The 26,555-nt window shown below is 44.1% G+C and overlaps 1 protein-coding gene and 1 long non-coding RNA gene across 3 annotated transcripts in view; one reads left to right on the plus strand and one right to left on the minus strand.

Annotated features, from left to right (window-relative positions):
- Window positions 1-8,011, minus strand: LOC128804790 (uncharacterized). 2 transcript variants are annotated; one of them, XR_008436201.1, is made up of 3 exons: window positions 7,926-8,011; window positions 2,050-2,117; window positions 1-75 (listed from the first exon to the last, which is right to left on the minus strand). It is a non-coding gene; the product is annotated as an uncharacterized LOC128804790 (long non-coding RNA). The 2 variants fall into 2 exon arrangements; XR_008436202.1 differs by lacking the exon at window positions 7,926-8,011 and adding an exon at window positions 5,277-5,364.
- FAXC (failed axon connections homolog, metaxin like GST domain containing) overlaps window positions 7,719-26,555 on the plus strand; it is a 21,411-nt gene continuing 2,574 nt past the window's right edge. Inside the window, exons 1-4 of the mRNA XM_053972934.1 lie at window positions 7,719-7,987; window positions 8,484-8,619; window positions 13,764-13,960; window positions 21,076-21,293. Coding sequence (XP_053828909.1) covers window positions 7,719-7,987; window positions 8,484-8,619; window positions 13,764-13,960; window positions 21,076-21,293 — 820 coding nt within the window. The remainder of the gene's footprint in view (window positions 7,988-8,483; window positions 8,620-13,763; window positions 13,961-21,075; window positions 21,294-26,555) is intronic.

The raw sequence follows: 26,555 nt of genomic DNA on the forward strand, positions 1-26,555 counted from the left end.
ATGCAGTCTAGATGTTCAGAAGTCAGAAGACTCAGTGTCTTAATTAGCCTGATGAAGCAGTCTGGAGGAGAAAAACTGAGACAGAACATGAATTACTATGTGGGCGCTGATACTGTATTTGCAAGGGTTTGAGAGGTGCCCAGGAGTACCTGGAATGGGGGAGAGCATTGAAAAGCCAGAAATAGAAGCAGTATAAGCAATGCCTGGAAGGTAAGTATGATTCTGATGGAGAGGAGAAATGTGAAGTAGAGGTGTAGAGGGCAGTCCAGTTCTAGTGTGCCTTTGAAGAGGAACTACTGATGGTTGGGAGAGTGGCTCTGTGTCACAATCAAGCATAAAAGTTCAGGAGTTCACAGCCTCCCACTTGCTTTTGCACATTTAGCTCCAGTGTCTCATTCCAAATGCCCACACCCTTGCTGAGCTCCTAAAAAATAAAGGTGGTGACTTACTAATCATGAGTTGTGGACAGATCTCTCATGCAAGATGTTCTCCAAGTTATAGGGCAAAATTCTAATCACTTCAAGTTTGTGATGACAGTAAACCTTATTTTTATTGACATGTGTTCCACTGAAGCAATATAAAATGTCATGTTATATTCTAGCTAGAAGGGCTGGGATTTCACCTAGACTGTAAAATCGCCTGACCTGACTCAAACAAGCATTAATTGCACAGCCACTTCTCAGTGCATTAGGAATTCAGGATATATACTTAGATCTCCATTTTACTGTGCTTGTACTCCCCCGTGGAGTCACTCCAGCAATATGATCAATATTCACTTGTTCTAAGAAGATATAATATTTTTTTCCTTCCTAAAAGGATTGTGAAGACCATTAGTGTTCCATTAATAAATCTGAAATCTCTGTTGCATTCTCATGAGGTATGTTAAAACACTCCCAAAAAACCACACAAAAAACAAAAACAAAAAACAAATCAACAAACCAAACAAACAAACAAACAAAACCACAAAAAAAAAAACAACACAAAAACACAAAAATGAAAAAACAATCCCAGAATAACTTGGAGACTGAATTGCTAACATTGCCTTGCATGGTAGTTGTATTATAAAAACTTACAATAGTAGAAGATAGAGAAAATGATATGGCGTTTATTTTCCTGAGTTAGAATATGCACATATAACCTGCAGACATAAAATAATTCAAGTAAACAAAACATACAATAAAGGATACCTCAGAAGGATGTATCCAACTCAAATGTAAATGAGCAGATTTACCTCGAATGCCCTGTGATGAAGCACAGCCCCAGCACTGACACACGAGTCTTTGCCTTCTCAGCACCTTGCCTTCCTTGATCCATCTCCCAAGTTATGCTTTACAGAACTGATGGGACCTGGCTACCCCTGGGGGACCCCTTTGGGGTGCTCCCTGCCTTGGTCCCCAGCTGTAACTGAGGCAGTCCTGACTGGATGGCCATGTCCACAGCCACCCAGTGCTCACTGCTGCAGGAGCACTGAGCACTGTGTCTCTCCCACACTCAGAGATGCTAAAAACCAGTAAACCCCTGTGTTGTTCTTTCTAAACAAAGCACTACCAGATTGCCTTTTGATGTCAAAGAGAGGTAATGTGTTCATTATCCTCCTCTCAGCTTTCCCAATCCCAACAGCAAGACCATCTAACCTCTCAAGAGCACAAAGCTTTGGAATACTGAGGTGGTTCTCTGACCATGGACTTGTCCAAAGGCCTCTGTTCTGCAGCCAGGAAAAATGACCTCTTGATTTTAGAATCACCAGAACGGCATTTCTCAGTACACCATAGTAAGAAAAGTCCTGCCAAAGCTGCCAACCAAAGGTGTCTGCTAAGAAGAAATATGTGTGTGTAGGACGGGGTTTGGGTCACATTGCTGTGGCTGAAGATGAAGTGCTCTGCAGAAACCTTATTTTTGCCTTCTCCAGAAGAAGCGTAAGGCCCCAGATGAAGACACAGAAGTTTCTGAAGGTATTGTCAGATGAGATGATGTCCCTTGAAAGGATAACTAAGGGAGGAAGCTACACAGGATGAAAAACTTAATGGCAGGTAATGAAAGAAACTTTACCTGGCCTTTCTAGGCAGGACAGCATTCCCATGTGGGTTGTGCAGCATCTCTCCCTTATTGAATCTTACCTGTGGATAAGGAAAACACTTCTGTCTACAGAATTACTTAACAAGCATTTTTGTCCAAAACCAAATTCATAATAAACCAAAATCCTCCTTCCTTCTACAGTGATCAACAGTTCACCTTCTTGGAGGATGCAGATTGCAGGCCCTTGGCTCTGCCACTGTCTCTCCCTGTTTTTATTTCCAGAGCTCTTGGGAGATGAAAGCACAGCCTTGGCCTCAGGAATATGGCCTCTGGAAGGGTCTCTCCTCCTCCTTGTTCCCATCCCTTCTCATTCCTCTCCCACTGCTTTCAGCTGACAGTTTATTTGCAGACAAATGTGTCATGCTGGAATGATCTCCTCTTCCCATTTTGTGGCCTGATTGCTCTGGATTGGCAGGGTTTTTTCCCCTAATGGTACACTGCTCCATTTTGCTGTGTCTGCAGCAGCCAGTGCTTTTACCTCTACTACCACCTTAGGCTACTTAGAAGCAAATCTAAGGCAGATGAATTGAAGCAACTCATTTTCTCTGAAGACCATATAGATCTCTTGAAAAAAGTAAATATGGTACGGAAAGGAAATCTGTGTAAGAAAATCTGCAAAAACTTCATACATCTCTATTATTAGTCAAATATGAACTGAGATGCCAACCAGGTCATGGCAGTATGTACTGCAAATCTTACTTCTCCTGAGCATGCTGTAGATCAGAAAGCACTTATAAATGAGCAAAGACTGGGATCTACTGCACCAGGCTATGGCAAGCAATCTGTAGCAGGTTCCCAACACTATTCTTCTATAGAGAAAGTTTTATATTAAAGACCTGACTATAAATCATGTAACTGCCCCCACGATATTGTGAGGGTTGTCAGTTGTCCAAAAAGCTTGTAAAACAGAGTAGTAAAATTAAAAACAACTAAAGAATTGTGAGACTGTAGGTCTGTCAGCTGAGTAGCAATCAGCTATACTCAACTACCAGCCTGAGTACTTCCAGCTACAGAAAGCAGGAGGTTTCATGCAAAGCCTTTTTTTTTTTTTTCCTGTGAAAGCAAGGAACTTGAGTTACATCATTCAGGGCAATATCAGGGTATGTGCTGCCTTAGAAAGTGGCTTTGTTTACCAGCAAGTGCAAAGTCAACTCTGGAGAACTGCTGGAATTGCACTTAATGTGGACTTACATACAGACACTTCCATATAGCACTGAAGTAGTTTAGATTTTTGATGTTCTGCATTTTCTAAGCATTTGTACCTTTATATGTCATTAAAGTATCATTCATTCCTTTTCTAAATCCAAACTGAAACACAGCATTACTGTTTTGTATCTATACCTTGGCTATTCTTATCTGAATAATTAAAAAGACATGTTTATGAAACTCAAGCTGCCCTGAGAGATCATTAATATTACAACAAAACCAATCCTGGCAGCAGTCAGGGATTGTTTCAGAAGGATCCTGGAAGCCTGCTGGTGATGAAAAACCTTTTTCACCCTCTCATAAACTCAGACCTCACCGCAAAACCCATTAAATGATGTCATCTGCAGTGAAGGGCTCAATAAGTCTGGGCTACTTCAAAGAGAAAGAAAGCACTTCCATACCACGGGATGATGACCCCGGCAGCACTCAAAGTGAGAGCCCAGCCTGAGCTGGGGACAGCCAGTCCCTGTGCAAGGGCACAGCAAGGTGCTTTCGCTTCAGGCAGAACAACCTGTAAAACTAACCCACACTGATTCACGGACCTGCTCAGAGCTCTGTGCTGCCCAGCCTTCGAGCACTTAGAAAAAAGAGAGGCACCGCATAGGAGCCACGGATGACACCATTGAGGGAAGTAAGTGAAAAATGGGTGGACCTATTTCTTAAAGCCCCAGGGGAGATCTGGCGAGTGAAACTCCATGGTTCAAATCCAGCCAGCAGCAGTACATGGAAGTAAAGCCTGTGGTAAGCATGAGCTCAGAGCATGAGCTCTGGTTTTTAAAAAGCTGACTTAGTTCTGAGCTAAAACACAGATGGGACAGCTTGTGCACTGGCACTCCACAAAGTCTCATCACAACCACTGGGTTCAGACTGTGGTTTCCACCCGATGTCACCTTCGTGGCAGCCTGCCATGGTAACCTCAGGCTTTTTTAAAGATGTACAATGAACTCAAGGACATTACAGAAAAAAAAAAAGGGTAATGAAGATCAAGAGTCTTTATGCCAATGTAGAGAATCTAGTAATAAGTGCCTTCCTGCCCCCAAATCAAATTGCAGGCTTCAGAAGAAAAATCTGGCTTGCTATATAACAAGCTCAGATTTATGTTAACTAGAACAATGGACTTATTTTATTCTGTTACTTGCTTTTCCTTTAGGCAGCTGCACTAGAACAGATTACAGATAGGAGTGTATTTTAATGTATTAGGTATTTTGCTCTGTGTGATGTATCTGAGGGATGACTGTTCCAGTCTGTGCTGCCCTCGGTGTGTGTTTGCAGCCAGACAGACTTTGAGGGCATCCCTCTTAGCTCTCATTTTCCCCGCTCAAAAAAGTGAACAGTGGTAATTAAGCTAACATGCTAAATTAGCTGGATTTCCACCCTCCCTAAGTGAGACAGCGAGGCAGCTGCCAGTGCAGTGGGCATCACTCGTGAGCCTCTTTGAGGCAAATTTGGGAAAATCAGACCATATCTCAGGAACCACGCAGACTGTGGCACCTGCAATGCACAGGAGCAGAAAACAATACTCGGGTTTGTGGGCATTGCTACCAGCCAATAATCCTCTCTAATACAAGTCATTTGCAACAGGCAACAGTGCCTGAAGGAATGGACATTGCATTCTTCCACAGCCAGGGAAAAGGCAGGCTAAGGACATACTTTTTGCTGTTTTGCCTGCCAATAAGCTTGACTACCAGCCTGCCACGCCAAATGGATTCAATATCTGCTGGCAGAAATCTTTGAAACCTGAAGGAAGAAAGGCTGGCAGAGCACCACTAGTGAGACAACCAAGTGTGGGACAGTTATGAGGGTACTTGTGTTCTACCCATGCTCTTTATTTGCTGTTAAACTCTGGCAAACAAAATGTGACATTGGGACCTGCACCTTTTAAATGGCCAGGTCTGGTCAGCACCATGCAGGTCATAATCAACCTCTAAAAATCCTGTTTATGAGCAGGACAGCAAGGCTGCTGGGGTTTCCATGCAGATCTGTATCTGACATACCATGAGGTACATGTGTTCTGCTGCTGAGGCTTCCACACTGTTCTAGGAGGCATCGTTGTACTCTGGACCCTTGCAGCTTCCAGGCAACACTGCAGCCAAAATAGGATTAACACAGCATAAAGTCCTCCTCCAAAAGAAGGGTAGCAGTGCTCTTACTGAGCAAGTGCTAAACACCTGACTGAAGTCCTGCTCTAAGAATCCTGGGGCAGCCAGGACTACTAAAACACACGAGCATAAACTGCAGTAAGGCATCCAGGTTTGCCTAACTTTTCTGGATCTGCACCAGGACCTTCCCTCTCTATTCTCCCCCACAGGTCTCATTTGTACCGGCCATTGATAAAAACACAGATTTTAGGATAACTCATTTGTCTCTGAAAGTCAAGCAGGGGCAGCAGCTGGGATGCCCAGGATGCCCAGGACCTCTCCCTGCCCTCACAGAAACTTAGATCCCAGCTGTAACTGGATCCCTCTTATCAGTAACACAGCAAGCAATTCCCATGCAGGAACAAAAGCTGAGACCAGGCTGTGACGGTCCAGATTTATTAGGCTGTCTGCCACTTGAAACAAATCTTTGGCCTGAGATTTGCAGGTGCTGTAGCAGAGAAAAAGCGCTTTTCTTCTTTGTCTCTTCATTGCCCTGTCATAAGAATTTAACAAAACTGTGTACTGCAAATGATCAGCTGTGGCATGAAAAGGCTGCTGCTCTCACTTTCCACTCTTGTTTCATTACCTGTGCATCACCTGTCATGTGAGATGGCTCAAAAGCTGTGCAGAAGCTGCTCAGCCAGCACCTTGCTAAGCATGAGTGCAAAGAAGTGCAGCACATTTTGGAGGGCACATGTGGAATGAGATTTACTGGGACTTCTCTGATCCCATTGACTCCTGAGAGTGGAGTATCAGCACAGTATTGAACACATACTTGCATGGCAGCCTGTGGCTACTGAATATGTGTAAACAACAAGCTCGAAGTGAGGAGCAGAACAAAATGCTGCAAGGAGCTAGTGCAGGGAAGTTGCAGAGCACAGCAGCCTTCCCTGGTGAGTGCAGGCAGGAGGCAGAGACAGTTCATAGACTCACAGAATCATAGACTGTCCTGAGATGGAAAGGACCACAAGGGTCACAGAAGAACAGCTCCTGGCCTTGCACAGGACAACATCAAGAATCATGCTTGAGAGCTTCTTGGACTCTGCTAGGCTTGGTACTGTGACCACTTCCCTGGGGAGCCTATTCCAGTGTCCAAACACCCTTTGGGTGAAGAACATCCAACCTAAACCTCTCCTGACAGCTTCAAGTTGCTCTCATTGACGTTGCACAGAAAAATTAAACACACAGCTGGCCACTGCTGGCACTAGGAGAAGTCACTATATGGATCTGAACTTCATGAGTTTGCTCAGGGACCTCCTCTTCCTCATTCACCTCCTTCGTCCCACCTGTCCCATATCCCGAGGTAAAGCATCTACAAAGTCCTGGTCACAGACTTTGTCCATCCTTCCTGGACACTGAAAGTTGGTCCATTTGTGTTAAGGATAAGCTAATTTCTCTTGCCCGATGGCATAATAAAATATCCAACTTGTGTGAGCATTTTGGAGCAGCTATGTACACATCACAGCATTTGACAAAGGGCTATTTAGGCAGTGGTACTACCTAAAAAACAAAGGGTGCTGTTTTGGGGTTGGTGAGATGTGCAGAGCTGAGGATATTTGGCAGAATGCAGGTGAAGTGCTGCTCATGCTATCACAGGATACCCAAAGATCCTACTACAGCAGGGAGGCCGGAGGCCAGGGTACGCTGGGACCCTCAGTGCCAGTAAAATCTCATGACCTTGTGGGACAAGGGATTTGCTTTGAAGCCATTTTGCTTCCCTTTCTGCTTTTCTGATGTGACTGAGGCTTTCCTCAGTCACCTCATCGAGCACCAGAATAATAAGAAAAAAATCGCGACGGTGTTTGCGGACACCGTGTGGCAATCTCAGCTGCGGCCAGGCACCCGGGGGGGAGGCGTGGGGGGCGTGAGGTGGCTTTTTTTGTCCCAAATACCGGGTGAATGCGAGGCTTCTGTTCCTCCAGGAGCAGCACGGAGATACTCGGACCGGGGGCATTCTAACAGGGCAGGCTCACACGCAAGCCCCCGAGCGTGCAACCGAGCCTAGAACCGAGCTTCCCCGTCCTCAATTCTGAACAGCGGCTGCCGGGCCCGGGGGACTCCGCAAGGGCAGGGCAGGACACACCCGGTCCATCCCATCCCCTCCTTCTCCTCCCCATCCCCTCCCTTCCCATCCCGGTCGCGCAGCCGCGCAGCGCCGGCCGAGGGAGCCGCCGGAGCCGCCCAGCGCGGCGCGGCCCTTCCGCGCCGCGGGGCCGGGCTGGGCCCGGCGGGACCGGGCAGGGCAGGGTAGGGGGGCTCGGCGGCTCCGCGGCGGGGGATGCGGGTGCCGGGCGCAGGATGCTGTGGGGGGTGGGCCTGGCGGCGCCGCGCTCCTGCGTGGCGGACCTGAGCCGCAACCGCAGCCTGTCGCTGGGCTGGTGCGCGGGGCCCGAGGAGCCGCCGCCCGCCTTCTATGGGGGCGAGATCGTCGCCTTCCCGCTGTCGGGCGGCGGCGGCACCATGGCGGCGCTGGGCTCCGACTCCTGGTGGAAGAAGACGCTGTACCTGACGGGCGGAGCCCTGCTGGCCGCCGCCGCGTACCTGCTCCACGAGCTGCTGGCCATACGGTGAGGCTGCGGGGCTGCGGGCGGGAGCGGCGCGGGGGCTGCGGCGCTGCGAGCCCAGGGCGCTCCCCGCGGCGCCGAGGCGGCGCTCGGAGCCGCTTACACCTGCGGGATCAGGTTGGCGAGGTCCGCCGGGTCGGGGGGTCTCTCCTTCACCGCGCTTTTGCCGTTTGCCTTTCTTTTTCCCCCCTTCGCCCTTTGCAGCAGCGCAGGAGGCGGCTCCGCGGCGAGCCCTGCGCTCGCCCCCACAGGTGGCCCGGGCTGGGCCCTCCCGCTGCCGCCGGACCCGGGCAGCCAAAACCTGCAGAAGCCCCTTAAGGGCTGACGAGTGTGTTGCCAGGGCCGGGGTTTCTCTTTTGTCTGTTTAATGTACTGATGTATCACGCACCTGTCTGGTCTGGTTTGGTTTGGTTTGGTTTTGTTGTTTGTTTGTTGGTGTTTTTTTTTTTTTAATTTTTAAATTTTTTTTTATTTTTTAATTCTGTTTTTTTTTTGACAGGAAAGAGGAAGAGCTCGATTCGAAGGATGCTATCATACTGCATCAGTTTTCAAGGCCTAGGAATGGCGTTCCGAGTTTATCCCCGTTCTGCCTGAAAATGGAAACGTACTTGAGGATGGCTGATTTACCCTACCAGGTACATCGTGCAGTTTGCCTTTGCCTTGCAGCTCTCTGTAATTACGTGAAATAGCACATAGGCATCCTGCCTCTTGTCCCCCCAGTCTGTCTCACCCAGGGAGATGTAAACATACACCTACAGCTAGGTGGGTATGCCAATGTTTTTATGGCTCCAATTAAATTTAGTGTATAACCTTTAAAGATATGACTTGAATAAGATTGCCTGGAACAGCTGTAGACTTAACTGGCAAAGCTAAATCAATGTTAAAATGTTGAAGTGGGAGAATAGTCTGGAGCTTATATAACACTAAATAGCACCCCAAAACTAAAGCACAGGACTGTTTGATCCTTGAATTTCACCATGCTAAAGACATCACGATTAGACAGCTGCACATTCTTGTTTTTCTGGAGGCCTTATCTCTAAAGCTGTCTGGAAAGAAGTGCTTACCTTTTGCTTCACCTCCCATGGCTAATGCTTCCTCCCCAGTGAAGTGGGGTAGGATTGCTTTCAGAGGTCATGAATACTGCTCCTTAATTGTGGTTGGGTGCATTCCATGCCATCTTCCTGCAGGGAATGAGGCCTGAGCTACTCCAGTGAACGAAAGCTGTGAGAGTGGACACTTGAATCTCACGGTCTTGCCTGTTAGCATCAAGGTTGAGTTGGGATGCTGCAAGTGTGGCACACATCTTGTTGTGGTGTTGCCAAGCTGTGCAGCACACGGAGTCTTTGAGACATGGGATGGTTTTCTTTTTCTGGGTGTGTTAAGCACTGAATGCCTTTAAGATGATAAAATAATGATTATGTCTATAACTAAGATCTTAGGTACAAGAAATGTCTGGGTTTTTTTTCCCTTTTTTCTTCTCCCTCTGTTTTTTCCTCAGTAATACAAGTTTGGCATTTTATTCCATAGCAAGGTGTTAGGAAGAATGTTTTGTATAAATCAAATGTTGTACAGTGGAAAGTCAGCCCTATTGCAACTTTTTAAAAATCCATTTTTCATTGATACTTGGCTTCATATGTAGCTAAACTCCTTTATATTGGAAGAGAAAGGTCTAAGCAGAACATTTTGCTTAATTCTTTAAAAGCCTGGGTTTAATGTTTTCTTACAATTCAGTGGTACTTGAATCGGATACTTGGGAGTACTAAAGAGGAAGACTTCCATCCTGAGGGATGTATTTTCCTCATTTAGTTTTACAGAACTTGCAAGATTCTGGAGCTTGAACATGTCCTTGGAGCAGGAGGACTTTGTGCGCATTGCTTTCCTCAAAATAGTTTGGGTAGAAAGTGCACGTTTGAGGGGCTGACTGTCTTGGTGTGATCTGTTTTCTTTCTAATGGCAGCAGTTGATGCAGTTCAAAGGTTTGTGATGGTCAGGTTTGCTCTGCTGGAGAGTAGCTAAAGAAACCTGCATTATAAAAGATTGTTATGACAGGACATGGTCACTTCTGAAAGATAACACAGCATTTGTGTGATTCTGGATGGAGTCGTTTGGAGAGCTCATGCTGGTCAGAAATCACACGGCTTTTTGGAGAAAGGAATTTACAGAGGGTTATCCTTCCCTCTTTCGTTTTTGTACTGAAGGTCAGCATTACTTTTTGGTGTTGCATGTCTCTCACTAGCTGTGAGTACATGAAACTGATAAGACCATCAGAAACAACATTCCTTCCTTAAGCTGCTTCCTCTTGTCCCTTCCACATGCTTTTCTGTGGCAGTTCAGGCTGATCAGAACTGGCTTAGCTAGAGCCATGACGTATTAGTTTATTTGGTTTTAAATCAGCTTGGTTCCCCACATGCTCTGTGTGCCATTTTGTAGGAGCAGGAATGGGTCCTGCGTGTGCTGGGAACACCAAGATGGCACTTTTAGCTGTGCTGGCTTACATGGGCTTAAGGTGTTTGGAGGGTTACTGACCCTCTGAAGGGTTTTAGAGGTAAGTTTGGTGGAGCTGAGCTTATGAGCTGAGGACACAGCTCTTTTTTTCTGCAAGAAGCAGATCTTGTTTCTGTCCTTGTATTAGGAGTGTGGTGCTGCATTGTGCTCTGGCAAGTGGAGGAAAGTAAGGATGCTGCTGTGGGATTGAGCAGGAGGAGAGCTGACAGGGGCACTGTTCTTGGCTGGTGTCTCTTATACTCTTCCTGTAGACTTTTGTCTTGTTCCTTCATGACTGTGCTACCCTTAGGATGCTGTAGGTGACAGAGGCACCCGATGGCTGCCTGGCAGGCAGCAGGGTGCCTGTGTAGGAGGCTTTAGCAGGATCCGGAAGGAAACACCTTGCTTCCCTGCACGCTGTCAGGGGCTGTGATGGGGAAGTGCTGCAGGTGGCAGCTGGTGCTCATCCCAGGAGACCTGCTGTGGTCATCACCTTGCTGGGGAGGGACTGCTTTGAAGGGAGGGTTCTGAAATGGAGTGAGGAGAAGACAGTGAGATGCTCAGACTGCTTTTACACTTTTGATTCCTTGTGGTTATTGTGGTGCATCAGAGTGTTGAGTATTATGCTTTGTGTTGTGCAACGAGCTTTAATGGCTGGAGTAGAGTGACATATTCCTATCTTGCTCTCACCTGAATTTCTCCCAAAACGTGTGCTATTGTCATGTGCTTATGTTTTCTTGATTCTGCCTCTCTATGTGTGAATTTCCATGAAAAATGATTTGGGCAGCCCCACCCCAACTGGGCTATCATAATCCCTAGCTGTGTTTTCAAAACATTTGATGTCTTTTCTTGGTAAAGCTTGCTTTGAAAGAGCCCTGTCTGTGTGCTCATCACAATCTTTTGGGTATTCCTTGATTTCCTCAAGAATATGAAGAGCTGAGCCGTTATGTAATCTGATAAATAATTAGCACAGCAGAAATGTGCTGTTTTCATGCCAGGTCTGTGGAAATGGCAGCTTCCTTAGGAAAAGACATGAGTGAATGTAAAATCATAAACAGGAGTAATGGAAAATGTGAAATCTAATTTCTTCTGCATAGTAGTGTAAAATTACCCTAGAAATACCTTGCGCCATTCTTTTTGTAAATTTCTTATGAATGAGGTTCTGTAGAGCTATTGTTATTGTTGCTCTGTAGGCACTTAATGTACTCTGAATGAAAAGGGATATATTTTGGTTTGTTTTTGGTTTTCAATAATACTGTAGCTTTTTCCTGCTTAGCAGCTGGAACAATTTTTAAGTGGAAAATTGATAAATATTTGATAGCAATTAGTATCAGCCATAAGGGTACTGAGGTTTCAAGCCTAAAAATGTCTGTTTGAGAACAGTGGATGCAAAAAGAGTGTAACAGATTTCTCAAGAGACTAAGGTTTTCTCAGGTCACTGAAAGATATTTCCTATTTTGTTTCATAAACCGTATGTAATGAAACACAAAAATCTTTTTTGGCAATATATTTATATGTATTAGATAGATGTGCTTGAAGAAATGTGCGGCTGAATAATAACTTGCTTTTTTCTGGGCTGCAAATGGTATGGACTGCAGTAATTGCAAGATGCAATAAGCACATCTTCAAGTCCAGTAGCTTCTGCAAACCACCAGTGTTTGTGCACAAGAAGAGAAATATCTTAGTGGTAGGGCTTAATGAAGATTAAGCCACCAGTGCTCAGGATCTTCTAAACATGCTGTGTAGTTCCAGGAAAACCTTGTGTTTCTGTAGTAAGGTCATAATGAAAAATTATGGAAATGTATCAGTCAGTTTCAGTGCTGAAAGACCATTTTTGATGAAGGAAAGGTCTTGGAAGGTAGAAGGACAGGGCAGTGCTCTCCTTTCAGTTTCAAACATTCAGTGGTTTTAGAGATTGTGCTATGGGATTGGCCCCATGTCACCCACGTGTGTGTGTGGGAGGGATTCAGGTGCTTTATTCGCTCACACAGGGGTGAGGTGGGTGAGACATGGTATCATCCAGTGTCCCTACCATGCTGTTTGTTTGGGCACAAGGCCTGGAAGAGGCTGCAGCCAGAAGGCATTGTTTCCCAGAAGTGTTACCCATTCGTTTTCATCCGGAAGGGAAGAGCCTTTGGGAGTGGCTGCGTGATCCCAGTGCCTTGCACATCTGCATTTGGAGTGGCAGCCAGGATGCTGGTGCTCTCAGACTGAGTGGGAGGCGTGTTCCTTGCTGCCAGAGCACCTTAATCCATCTTAAGTGGATTCAGGAAGGATAAATACTTGACACCCAAACAGATCAATCCAGAACTGCAAACCCTAAACCTCCAGCAATTAGGAGCTAGATCCTGAAATTCTTGGGGTGACTGCCAGAGATTGAGTGCAGAGCCTTTACTGTTCATCTTTCTGTGCTAGGAGCTTTCATTCACTAAAGAACAGGATGCAAGGATGGGAATCACAAGAATGGAAAAAGGTTGCACTTTGTGTCTCTGCCTTCAGGAGTAAGAGAATTGAAGACAAATGTCTGATCCAGTTTTGGCAGCCAGCACTCTTTAATCTCTGTGTTCCACCTTGTCATGGGAAAAACACATTGCTGTTTCTGTGTGAATGCTGTGCTGAGCAGGCATAGCAGTATTCAGCAGTGCAGTAGTGCTGTGCTCTGCTGTGCTGGGCTCTTGGGACAGCCAGTTGTAATAAGTATGTGTGTAAATGTCTGAGATTTCTAAGTTTTGAAGTTGCAGAAAGCAGATTTCCCTTCTGCTCAGGAGGGAATGATAGGCCTTTCATATACATTTCTGATTGTGTGTGTTTTGTCCTTGGAGATAATGCAGCCATCTGAGTTGGGTAGTGAATTTATTTTTTAAAGTTACTTTTAACATGCAAGGTGCATATGTGTACAGGAACTGAATTTGGTTGTGAGTCCTGTGATTTAAAACTTTAGAATAACAGGCACAGTCTTCTGGGAGATCTGAACATCTGCAACCCTTAAATAACCCAGGTATTAAAATAATAAATAATATAATTTAAATAATATTATATCACATGACATTCAGCATAAAAGCATGGAACACCTTGCAGGGCCTGGAAATAATTTTATCTGAATTGTCATGGAAGGTAAAACTGCTGCTCTGATTGAATAGCCATTGCAACTCTAGAATATTATTTTTAAAAAAAAGATTTGTGGATTTGTTTCTTTAAAAACTCAGAAAATGATTTAAAATATGTTTATTCTCATTAAAACAGAACCTGAAGGTATGTTTGTTTGTTTACTTGATTTTTTTTTTTTTTTCATTAGAACTATTTTGATGGAAAACTTTCCCCTCAAGGGAAAATGCCTTGGATTGAATACAATCACAAGAAAGTATCTGGCACTGAGTTCATTATTGACTTTCTGGAAGAGAAGCTTGGAGTGAATTTAAATAAACACCTTGGTCCACATGAAAGAGCTGTTTCCAGAGCTGTGACCAAAATGGTGGAGGAGCACCTGTACTGGTAAGTTTGCATGGCAAAGCTGGCTGTGTTCCTGTGCTGTCAGATGTGTCCCTGAGCTTGGGCTTCGACACAAATGCTTCTTTTCTCTTGCAGAAACCTTGGGTACCCAGTTATTAACTTCACAACTCTCTGCATCCTAGGAAACTGCTGCTCCTGTGGTGGTATGAGCCTGGGATAATTCCCTTGAAAAGCTGGGCTGTGTAGGCAAGGTGAAGTGAGACCCTTTGACTGCAGCTTTGTAGAAGGAAGCAGCAGTGGGATGCTCCTCTGTTCAAACTTCTCTATAGGAGCAGCCTTGTTAATAAAGACCAAAAGATCAAGGTGGCTGAATGTGTTTGTGGTTTGTGGGGCGTAGAGGAATGAATCCAGTGTTTGTGGTTAATCCAGAATATTGTTTTCTTACTTTTACTGATTTTAATTATGTGTGAATGATTGCAGTATGGATCACTGCCTTTCCTGTAACACAGGTTTCTCTTGTTGATATGGATTGTTGACAATACTGCCCATTGATAATGTCCAGTATTAGTCACAGTATCCTGAGAAGCTGAAGTATGTATATGAAAATAGAATTAGAACCTTTCTGTGACTTTATGCATTTTACTGACACCTTTGAAAATAATACCTGTGATTTCCTCTGTGCTTTACATTTCTGTCCTTAAGTACCATTTCCAGTTTGGGCGTAGAGGCATCAGGTGGGCATGCACCTTGGAGGCTGCATTTGCTGCCTTAGCAAGCACAAGGCTTTCTCCCAGTAGTTTACTTTCTAGTATGCATTTAAGTCCTTGCTACACTAAGTTTTGCATTTATGTTGCACATTTTTTTCTTCAAAACAGTGTGTAATTTTTAAATTGAATGTATTTACCTGCTTTTTCTTTCACCTTTTGATTGAAGATCAGCAGCAATATGTATACATATAGTTCTTCAAATAATCTTTAGTGTCTCCTGAGAGAACAATTTTAGCACTCAGTAATTAGAATATTGAAGTGATTTGGCTTAGAAATTAAATCTTTGCCTTCCAAGAAGTATGGCCTTCACCAATTGTACCCATCTGCAGTGTCATAGCCTCCCAAACATGATACAGGCAGCCTGTAAGTTAACTTTTTTTTTGGTTCATTTTTCCACCCTCAGTTATTACAGCTGCCAAAGTGAGGATGAAGCCTTTTAGTCCTTTACTGCTTCATCTCCTTGCCTTAGTGTCAGTTGTTTTGTGGTTCATAGATTTAACTGTGTTAAATGTATCATTACTGATGGCAGGCTCATACTGCTGTTGTGTCCCAGTTACAAAGTGCTTTCCTCTGTGAAGCTGTTGTCCATCCATCTAGGCTCCCCTGGAGCTGGCTGGGCACTGCTGGACATGACATAGGCAAATGTGGAATACAGGTATTGCAAATTCAGCCACTAGTCCGGAGAGGGGCACCTGTTTTAACAGGTGGACAAAATTACATCAAGAACAGAGATGTGCATACCTGGCTGTGTATCCCTGTTGCTTTTCCTGTGTAGTCACACAGAGCTGAGTTCCTCCAAGGCATGTATTTTTGCTGCAGTGCAAAAATGTCCCTGTGGCTGTACCAGAGGCTTGATATGTTGGTGAGGTTATACCTTGCAGATTCCTTGTAGGCAAAGCCTGAGCCATGAGGTGTTGCAGTTGTACTGCTGTAATTCCTGGAGAACAACTTTGAGCATCCCGTACTTACACCAAAATCAGGCTTTCACTGTGTAGGACCATATTTCTCCTTGACAGCATTGCATCTGTGGTTGTGGGATCCCTTCACATCTGTCCCTGAACCTTCCCACTTGAAGCTTAGGGTTTTTTCTTGGTCTCCTCATATCCCATGGTGAGGAATTTGAAACAGTGATTTCCTTTCTGCAGAATAAGGTATATAAAACCAAGCCTCCAAAGCAGTGATACAGTGATTCCTACTGTTTCATTGCCAGCAGCATGCAAAGTAGCTTCATCATAAATAAGTAATACTGTAGTAATTTATTGGACAAAGAAGAAAAGTACATCCTGTGGTGTACTGTCTCTGGGTGGAGCTAATCCTGGTGGATGCTCAGCATTTCCTCTAGAAATATTTAGTTTTGCCTAGGCAGTGGCTCATCTTCAGCAGTCACTGCTGTGGCTGGAGCTGGGAGCAGTGCGGGGCTGTTGAGAACCTCAGCCTCTGGACACCTTCTCTCTGCCCTGGGCTGTGGCACCTGGCAGGGCTCAGGCAGGAAGACAGCAAGTGAGCATGCCTGTTTCCATGCTGGGGTTACACCATATCTCTGAGATAAACAAGACTGATTTGGAGCTGGTGCTGGAGCTGCAGTCCCTGGAGAAGGCAGTAAGCCATTAAGCTTTTGCTATGTTTAGTTGGCAAAAGAAAAAAAGTCCTCTAAGCTGAATGGGTGTTGAGGCGAGCCAGCAGTGAAGAGATGGAAATGAAATAATTTTGTGACTCTTACCCCAGGACCTGGATCCAGTGCAGACCTCTGTCGTTTGCTGTAGGCTTGCTCTGAGTTAACTTCACTGCCTGCAGTGAGCCGTGGACCCCCAGAAACCAGTGGGGCACCCACAGCCACCTTTGGGGAATGTGTTGGGTTTTTGGTGTAACTGCAGCACATTTGTGGAATCAGACCTCTGATTAAGAGAGGTCTGATTCTCACTTCCTTCTGGAGCTGGCATGCCGGGCTCAACAATACTGCTGGGATTTGGGCCAGGCATCTCCTGGGTGCCTGTAGGGCTAGCAGTTGCTGTGAGATGCTTTCTGTCACTTCAATCTCAGGAGACAGATCTTAGGTTGGTGACACTAATGTGCTTAGTGAGAACATAAAGCCTTGAATATTCGACTTAAGAGGACTAATCCATTAGATTGGTTGAGCTGTATTGTCAAACACAGCTGTGGTGATTTATAAATAGGTGTATATGTGTGTGATTTATAAATATGTGTGTATGAATATATACACTTGCAAATAATATTTGACTTGTTTCTTGCTTTGTCTTTCAAGAAGCAAGCATCATATGTGATGAATGCTTGAAGTACAGGAAGAGCATAATATGAGAATACAGATGAATCTGACTTTGGTCAGTATTCAGACTTGCCAAGTGTTAAAACATAAAATATTTTTATAATGTAAATATGTGTAAATACATCAAGCCAATTTTAAGAGTAGTGTCTCTCCTACTGCTAACAGTGATGAGGCTTGAATGCTGCTGGTGGTTTAAAAGCCAGTTGCTCTGAGAAGTTGCACAGAAGGTGGGGTTTCTACAACTGATTGTGGAATTAATTTGTTATAATCCTTTGTATATGAAGAAATTCCGGTCTGCACAGGTTCAGATAGGAAAAATAACCCCTTGTTCACATCCTTGTGAATGCTTTCCCCTTGCCTTGAAGTTCAGACAGTTTTGAGATAATCAGGGAAGCTGCTGTTGAGCCACTTTCTTCATCTCCTTGCCTGATTTATGTATTGAGGCCAAAGCTGCTGTTACATTTAGACTTCGGATTTACTTCACCCCCACAGCATTGCTCTTTAATGCATTGTTGTTTTATTTATACTCTAAGATTTGTACAGATGTGCTGGCACAAATGAGAATGGTAATGTTTCCCTAAATGCTCCGGTCAAGCTAATATTTAAAATAATTACATCATCCCATAAATACTTACTCCAGTGTAAAATGTATAGTTATGCTGTACTGAAGAGGAGTATGTAGACTACCCAATTTCTGGCATTTCCTAACCTTTTGTAATAATTGATAATACTCCACTAATGTAATCTGAATATAGGAGTGATGAGTGGAATTAAATGCTGAGAAGCATATTTTTTGGCAGAAAAAAAAAAATGATCCTTTGAATAGAATTCTTTTAACAAAGTGCTTGTAAAGCCAGTTTTAAAAGTGTTTTTAACTCTCCCTGAATCAGAGCCTACTTTTTTCCTTGTTTTATCTACTCAGAACTGTAACAGTTCGGAAGTAAATTCTGTGATTGTCTATTTATGCCTTCATTGCCCATGTAAATTTGAGATATGGGACATGTAACAATTCTGCTCATTCAAAGGGACGAGCAGATGTCTTAAAATTTGTGCTTGACAGTTTAGCCTAAGCAGAATTACCTAAATCCTGTGTAGTGCTCTGTCCTAGTCATTAAACACCTGGTCTGATTTCTGCCTCTTCCAGACCCAAAGACCTTCTCTCCCAGGACAAGCAAGTGAGCTCTGGGGAAATGTATTTTTGCATTGAAGTATGGGCCAATTAGCTTTATGGGAAACCTTGTTCATTCTGTTTTATGAAATTAAAACAATTCTGGACATGGTTGATCACTCTTGGTGCATTGCCAGCTCACTGGTGTGGTTGGAGTGAGCAATAATGATGGCAAGTCCATAGGGCCAGGTTTAATCTCGTACAACTGGGGTGACTTAAAAAACACTGCTGTGGAATTCCTATGTCCTTTTTCTGTTTTGTTTTGACTTCTTTTTCGTATTGCCCTTCTCCAGGCCAGGCCTGTTGTCCAAAGTAACTAAATTGTAGTGCAGAGTTGCCAGATGAAGCAGGTCAGGTCCATCCTGGGGAAGGAGGGTCTTTGCAGCAAGACAGAGCAGTGCTTTCAGATAGCAAGTGCTTCTTACCTTATTCAAATAATAAATAATAACTTAGAGATTAGGAGAAGAACTCATTCGGAGCAGCACTGTGGAGAAGAACACTGTGGGGGCTCTGGTGGATGAAAAAATGGGACATGAGCCAACAGTGCGAGATGTCATCCTGGGCTGCATCAAGAGAAGTCAAGGGAGGTGATTCTCCCCTTCTGCTCTGTGTTTGTGAGACCCCACCTGTTTCCAGCTCTGTAGTGCCCAGCATAAGAAAGATCTGCACCTGTTAGAGCAGGTCCAGAGGAAGCCACAAAAGATGATCAGAGAACTGGAGCACCTCTCCTGTGAAGACAGGCCGGGAGAGCTGAGGTTGTTCAGCATCTGGAGCAGAAGGCTCCAGGGAGACCTCGTTGTGGCCTTCCAGTATTAAACAGGGCTTATAAGAAAGAGGGAGAGTGACTTTTAACATGGGTAGATAGTGATAGGACAAGGGAGAACAGTTTTAAACCAAAAGAGGAGAGATGTAAATTAGGTGTTAGAAAGAAGTTCTTTACTCAAAGGGTGGTGAGGCACAGGTTTCCCAGAAAATTGTGGATGCCCTATCCCTGGAAGTGCTCAAGGCCAGGCTGGATGGGACCCTGAGCAGCCTGATCTAATGGGTAATATCACTCCCCACGGAGTAGGCGTCCCTGCAGTGGACATCTAGTTGGAAGTAGATGATTTTTAAAGTCCCTTCCAGCCCAAGTCATAGTATTGTAATTGTTTCCTAGTGTTCACATCAAGAGTTTTTCCTATTCAGAGCTGTGCCTGCTGAAGAGACCTTGTCCTTTGCCAGGCCAGTCAAACATGACTAGTGCAACATTCTGCTCTATGGAGTGCCCTTATGCTTTCAGGCCAGCCTTCTTTCCATTTGTTTTAAATCCTGCTTTACTGCTGTTCCTGGAACAGTCTCACACCACATCTTCCAGACAAAGTCAATGCTTTAGGAGTTTCAGTAGCTCTTTACTGCTGCATTTGTTGGCTTCACATTCCTCCTGTACTGCTGGTGCCTCTGCTAAATCTGTCTCTGATTAAAACTTTGCATTGCTGGAACCTGCTCAATGACTTGAGTTCATCAAGTTTGAAAAACCAGGACTGTGCAGAACACCCCATTCTAAAAGTGGTGTGGAAGCATGTGAAATGTCAGCAGGATGCTTTCGTTATACACTGCTGGAGGTTGTGGAATAAGCTGTTGAGGGTCAAAGCCATCAGTAGCAGAGCAGGAACATTTTTGTTCTTCCTTGTTTATACATTTGCAGCAAAGCCTGTTCACACCTCACTGTTACTGACTTCAGTGAAACCAGTTAGAGCAGAATGCATTGAACTGCAGTGGACAATGTGAGCTTGATAAAATGTACATTATCAAAAGAAGTCACAGGAGTTCTCCAGGAGATACTGTTTTTTTTTTTTTTTAAACTTTCCTTTCTTGAATTAGGTGAATCATATCAGCACTAAGGAAATTCTGTGGAGTTGGAAATATGTACAGTGATAAAACTGAAGTCATATTCCAAACGAAAACAATGAAGCCTTGGAATGGCTTGGATTGGAATATGTGTATCAATTCCCAGTGTTTCTGCAGACTTTCTGTGTTTATCTTGTCTACTTTGAGATGCCTTTAGCTGTTTTTCCAGCAACCCTTGAACTTAGTGACAAAAGTTCATCTATATGGTCTTCTTGGTTTATTTGTAATTTCTGAAGATGCTGGATATTAAAAAAGTTAATGTTTCTTTTTTCATAGGTTTCTGGAGCAAAACATAAAGATGTGTTTGCCTGTAATGTTAATAAATAACAAAATCCCATGTAGGTAACAATAATATAAGCTGATGAGACAAATTATATAAAAAGACTTTTAAAAAGATATTATTTGCCATTCAATAAAGCATGGAATGCAACAGAGTCCTTTAGAAATGTCTCTCTCATAAAATAAGCATTTTAAAGAGAGGAAACTGTATAGGAGAAAACCAACTCAATAACCACCACTTCTTAATTTTTTATATTTTATTTTTAAAAGATCATGTTATTCTTAGTTTCTGAATAGAAACCATCTGAAAAATTAGTGCTTCAGTATTTATGTTGGAGCAAAGTTACTGCTTGCCTAAGTGTCAGCAGTATAGAAGGGAGAAAGGTTGGTGGAAAGACTGATTTTTTGGGGGGCTGTTTTGTTGTTTTGCCCAGGTCTGTGCAGTGAGTCGTCTTTAGCTAATAAATGCATTTTGTTACAAGAGTTTAGCAGAATTCTGCAGCTTTTACTTTGTATTTCAACATGAATCTTGTTTTCTCCTGAAGTGAGTCGTGATTTAATGAGAGAATAAGCACTGGGCAGTCTGCCTAAGTACTGTAAAGTGGGTTTGCTCTGCTGGCACTCCGAGTTGCCTCAGTCTGCTGTTTGTGGAAGCTACCTCTCCATCAGGGCAGTGAGTGCTCACCTGCCTGACCTCTGCGCCAGCCTCTGCTGGGTGGTGTTGGGCTCTCCAGGGATTACACTGCTATAACTTGTTTCTGCATCCTTCCAGGACTTTAGCTTATTGCCAGTGGGTGGAAAATCTTCATGAGACGCAAAAGATGGTTTCGCTTTTTGGCCCCTTCAGCGACTTGCTGAAGTGGATCTTCTGCCATCTGACCAAAGGAATTGTGAAGCGGGAGATGTACGGCCATGGCATCGGGCGTTTCTCGGAGGAGGAGATGTACACGCTGATGGAGAAGGACATGCGGACTCTGGCAGGCCTCCTGGGTAAGGTACAGCGAGTTACGGTGCTCTGTTCGCAGCCCCTCTCTCCACGGGGTGGAACTGACCTCCAGTGCTTCCTGACAGCTTGATCACACACAAATAATCTCATTTTGGCAGAAAATAGAGGCTGTCATTTAGTGCCTTCCTTGCTCTGGCAGAGACACTGTTTTCATTTCCCACTGTTTGCTGCCAAATTGTGTGTCTAGAGGCATAAGAGGCTTCCTTCTTTGAGCATGGAGTATGTGTATGTACAGCATCAAACAGCAGTGGCCTGCTGTTTTGGAAGAGCATTTAGCAAGATGAAATTAGGAAAATGCAGTGTTTAGTTCTGCAAATGAAACCTCTTATTTATACCTTCTTTGTGCGCTGGGGCTTGTGTGTTTTTCATTTTTTGTTTCCTAGTTGTATTTCCTTTCCCGTTTTTTATTTGTGGCTGTTTGACAGATTGCTGTGAGGCTGCCATTTGAAAACCCTTTGCAGATGTTATTTTGTTGAGCTGAACTTCATTGTCTTTGGTTGGTGTCAGCAGCTTTATTCAAAGCTCCCAGTAGAGATGGCTCTGTGCTGTCAAATAGGTGTGTTTAAGATTCTTGGTTATCTTGGGTGGATCCCATACAATTAAAGTTGACTTCACTTAGCTAGAATTACACAAACCTCATTTCTGTTGTGTGGCTCAGGTTGAAATATGCACTGGAACTGTTTTGCACTGTGCTTCTTGCTTTCTGCTCCACTGAGAGCTAAGCATACTGTGCATCTGTGTGACTTGCCTTTTGAGGAATTGCTGTAGTGCAGGTTGTCACTTTCTTTGAGCTTATGTCTCCCTTGTGCAAGAAACCAAGAGAGATGGTACCTGTGTGTTTTTCCCTGTGACAATTGCTTTAAAGAGGTGGCTGAGTGGAGGACAGGAGGATGCCTCCCTACCCTGTGCTCCAGGGGGACATGCTCTAAAGAGACATGCTATACAGAGACAAGTGTGGAGTGGATGACGGAAACAAGCTGGGGAGAGCCCAGCAGAAGGCAGAAGCTGAAGCTTGCTGAGAAAGGGTAGAAAAAAACATGCCTCTGGACTTCCAAGCTGTTTTGGAAAGGAAGGTGTTTGCAGTGGACCCAGATGTAGAGTTTTCTGTAACTTTGTTTTCTGAAACAAACCTGTTGAGTTGCTGGATTGGGAACAAGGTGGAAAAAAGCCCATGAAGTGCATGGACACAGTGGGCAAGGGGAAGATTTGTTGACAGCTCCTCTTTTGACAGCACTTTCTTATGCTGCCTTTTGTTTGTTAACAGAAGCAATTATTTATTCTAGTGCCTCTTCAGAGAAGATCTGTTGTTTGGAGATTAAGAAGTTCCTTTTCTTTGAGAGGGAAGAAGGGAGGGAGCAATTTATTTTAGAAGAGATCTGGTCCTCTTACCTACTGCAGAGCTGTGGCCAGCTCCAGGTGCTCTCCTCTGTGGGACTACTGATACTGTAGTTTTGAGATTGGCTCTGCATGGCTCCATGTTCCTCATAAGGAGTGGGGTTGGGACAGGAGCTGGAGCAAGTTCAATCTGTGACTTAGTAGCTCAGCAAAGCCCCCTGGTTCTGGCTAGACAACTCTGTCAGGCTGAAAGGAGTGGCAGTGGATATGTCTGTGCTAAAGTCATCCCTGTCTACCAAGAGTGAACAGAACCTTCAAGAGAAAACCAAAACGTGTGCCTGAGTACCTGTAAAAGTATCTTGATTTGCTTATTTCTCTGGAGTGTATACTTATACTCAGATTGGTAAGATTTCAAGTTCAAAGGGATCATGTAATCATCTAGACAGATCTCTGTGGATCAGACTGCTTGCATGCTGTCTTGAGGCCTGTGCCTTTTTGCTGGCTTGGGGATGGCTTTCTAAAAGCCATCCAGTTTTAATTACGACATTTCAGCAGGTGGAGGTACCACCATGTTTTGCTGACAGATGTTAGTCACTCTCTAAATCTCTTCAAAACTGGACTTGTTACAAATGAGAGTTTGATTCTAGCCTGCAGAAAAATGCTCTTCCTACTTCTTTCTCCCTTCCTGGATGGCTTGGATCATCTCCCTGTGAAGGTAAATGCTATCATCAGTCTCTGGCTTCTGTGGAAAATGTACTGGAAATCCTCAAGCACTTCTTCACTATATCAAATTTTTAATTGTATTATACATATGTTACCAGCAGAGTTTTTCTTCTTATTGTTGTTGAGAAGGTGCCTGTGTGCATCAAAAAGCCTTGATGGGCGTTCGCTGTATTCCTGTTATGTTAATATACCAGCTGAATATTGTACATTTTTTTCATCTTCCCCTCTGAAATGGATGTCAGATTAGTCAGTGTGCAGTTACATGAATCATTTTATTTTCCCTTTTGATTATTGGTGAGTTTGTCTACTTTTCTGTAATTGCCTTAATTTTCATTAACATCACTATGCTCATGTTTTCTCCAGCCATCTGTTTATGGTAGGGTCTAGTAACTGTGGCCTTGAGGTGACATCCTGGAATGGGGACAGGAGATGGGATGAAGACTTCCAGCCTGACAAGAGGCTCCCCTGTTTCAAAGGAGGAAGGAGAAGGCAGTCAGTCAGCCTACTGCCTGCACAATCTTTGTGAGATTTTCCTCCATATATATATACCAAGTGTTTTCCCAGAACAGAAAGTAGTTGAGATTTTGGCTGTTATCTTAAGAGCTTAAAAATGATGCCTATGGTGCAGAATAGCTGCACATACCAAACTGTAGCTGTCAGCCATCAGGAATATCAGATTAATGCTCCCTTTTTTTTAACAAGGACCATTCACGTGGGAACAAGAATAACTTTTAATTCCAAGAGCTGCTTCCAGAGAATGATAACTTTGCATCTGTCAGTTCTTATGACATTAATTTTGACATTCCCAATCCCATCTTTGGTGCTTTTTTATTTTCTTCATTTTTATTTCTGAGAATGATTTTTCTGTCTCTCTTATACCCATTTCCCTGACAGACTCCTCCAGATCTTATAAACATGGAAATTGGAACTAATCCCACTCTGATGGATCAGCCTGTCCCATTGGTATCACCTTTCTCTCTGTCCTGCAGTCTTTAAACCACAAATGTAATTTCCTTGTATTGCAGCAGTTTCTTACTGTCTGTTAATAGTGTAAGAAAGTGTGGGGAATGAGCACATGAATTATCAATATATAAAAATACACATTTTTGTAATTGTTTAGAAGAGGTAAGTGAGTGACCATAAATCAGCTCTCTGTCTCTCAGGCTCTTTGGTAGATGAGGATTTTGAGCAGGGAGTTGCAGGCCAGCAGCTTCCTGAAGTGGATTTTGAAAAACATTTGATGCTTTGGGGGAGGGCAGGGGTGCTCAGAGCTGGAAATTCAGAGGTCGGACTAACCTGGATCTGAGCCTCTAAAGTTAGTTAAGTGCCCTGTAGCAGCCTGCAAGTGCTGTACCTGCCTCTGTGGAAACGTGCAGGCCTGTCTCCCACAGACCTGCTTCTTGCTGGGGTTTCTTGACCCACTGTTGAAGTAGCTGCTTTTGAATCCTCTGGTGCATGCATTTGTAAACAGTGGAGTTGTGTACTTCCAAATTGCTAGGCAGTACAAAGTTGATGCAAGTCCAGTGTGACCAGGTGATTTAATTTCTGTTGGATTAGCCAGGGGATGCAGAGAGGTGTTTGAGATGATCAGTACTATGGCAGCCTGGATGTGACAGACCCTGTGTAATTTTGCCTAAAAACAGACACAGAGATACCTAGTCTATCAGAAAGTCTTCTGGACTAAAGTTGCACTGGAAGTTTGAGAACAGATTGGGAATGGTGGAAGAAAATGTGCACAGATGCCATATTTTGTGGAGCAGCATGACTTAAAACCAGATTTGGAGTTATAGGATCCCACAGTTTTATTTTCTCCTCTTGCTCTTTGTTTCCATGCACCTGAAGGTGTGGGGTGTTGTGCCTGGGGAACCAGAGGGGTGGGATGGTTTAGCCCTCACTCAGAGCCTGATTTAGTTGTAGCAAGATGGAAATGGCAGTGGAAATTCCTTCCCAGCACATCACTATGGATTGAGTCTCAAGACCCAGTTGTATGGTGCTAAATTTCTGGTGCTGGCATATAACTGTGGTTTAGGGACCAGTTTTTGAGCTGTGTTTGAGATTGATGAGTGTTTGGTGTCAGATAAATACAGAAAAGACACAACATTTACCGTGTACAGAATTTTCAAACAATAAATTGATGGAACTGTGGAAGAGCTGGAGAGAGTTAACTGCTTGTTCAAATGATATCTGACAGGCCGGAGAAGGTTATTGTTACTGGATATTCCTGAGCACTGTTTTGCTGTGCTCTAGTGCAGGGGATTGGCAGCATTCCTTGTACTATACACTGGAATTTGATGCATTTTACACTGGACAGTTCCTCTGGAGTTGCTCAATAAACCTAATATTGAATAACCTGCTGAATTACAGGCAGCTCGGAAGAATGTCCTGGGGAGATGGGATAACTGGATTTTGAGAATTCAATTAGGTACCACATTTCACAGAGTTAATAGCACTTTGGGCCAAGGCAGGAGCAGTGCAACCAGCTAACCTGACCTCTGCAATACTTCATGTTTCACTGTGTGCTCTGTGCCTGGTCTTTGTTCCAGATCTTCTGCCTGTGATGGGAAAACAAGTCTACAATGGATGTTTTGTTGCAAACAGTGGCTTTGAAGCATGTATTTTTTTCCCTGTCTTAGTTACCATTCTGCTTGTGCTGTAGTGGCCATTTAGGACCATCATGATATTGGGGTGCCCAGAGAAGTAAGCAGAACTGCTGTGAGGAGCAGACATGTCCCTCCACTGTGCCAGGCCAGTCCCAAAGGGCTGCTGTTTCACTTAGTGCTTGACATGCCTCTGATTTGTACCTGTCAGGGGTCAGTGGGGATGAGGGCACTGCCATGGTGGTGTGTGAGAGCACCTGTCCAATCCTGCCTATGGCTTTGTCCTCTTCCTGGAGATGCAGGTTATTTCTGAGCAGTTGCTGCAGGTCTGACTGGTGCATCCATTTCATCCTGAACAAATAGGGAGAAAGAATAGATTTGGGTGTGACTTTTCTTTTTCCAGCTGATAGGCTGAATAAATTGAACCTGGATCTGCATGGATGAGAGGTAAAGGGTGACCAGCTTCTTTAAGCAAGTTCATGATTTTGCATTGTGGTTGAGCAGCTTTGGGTTTGCACCAAAGACAAAATTGGTGTTTTCAGGCATCTTGCAGCTGCAGAGCAGATTTTAAATGCAGCAGAACGAGTACAG

This window comes from Vidua macroura, chromosome 3 (genome assembly GCF_024509145.1).
Source record: "Vidua macroura isolate BioBank_ID:100142 chromosome 3, ASM2450914v1, whole genome shotgun sequence".
Classification (NCBI taxonomy): domain Eukaryota; kingdom Metazoa; phylum Chordata; class Aves; order Passeriformes; family Viduidae; genus Vidua; species Vidua macroura.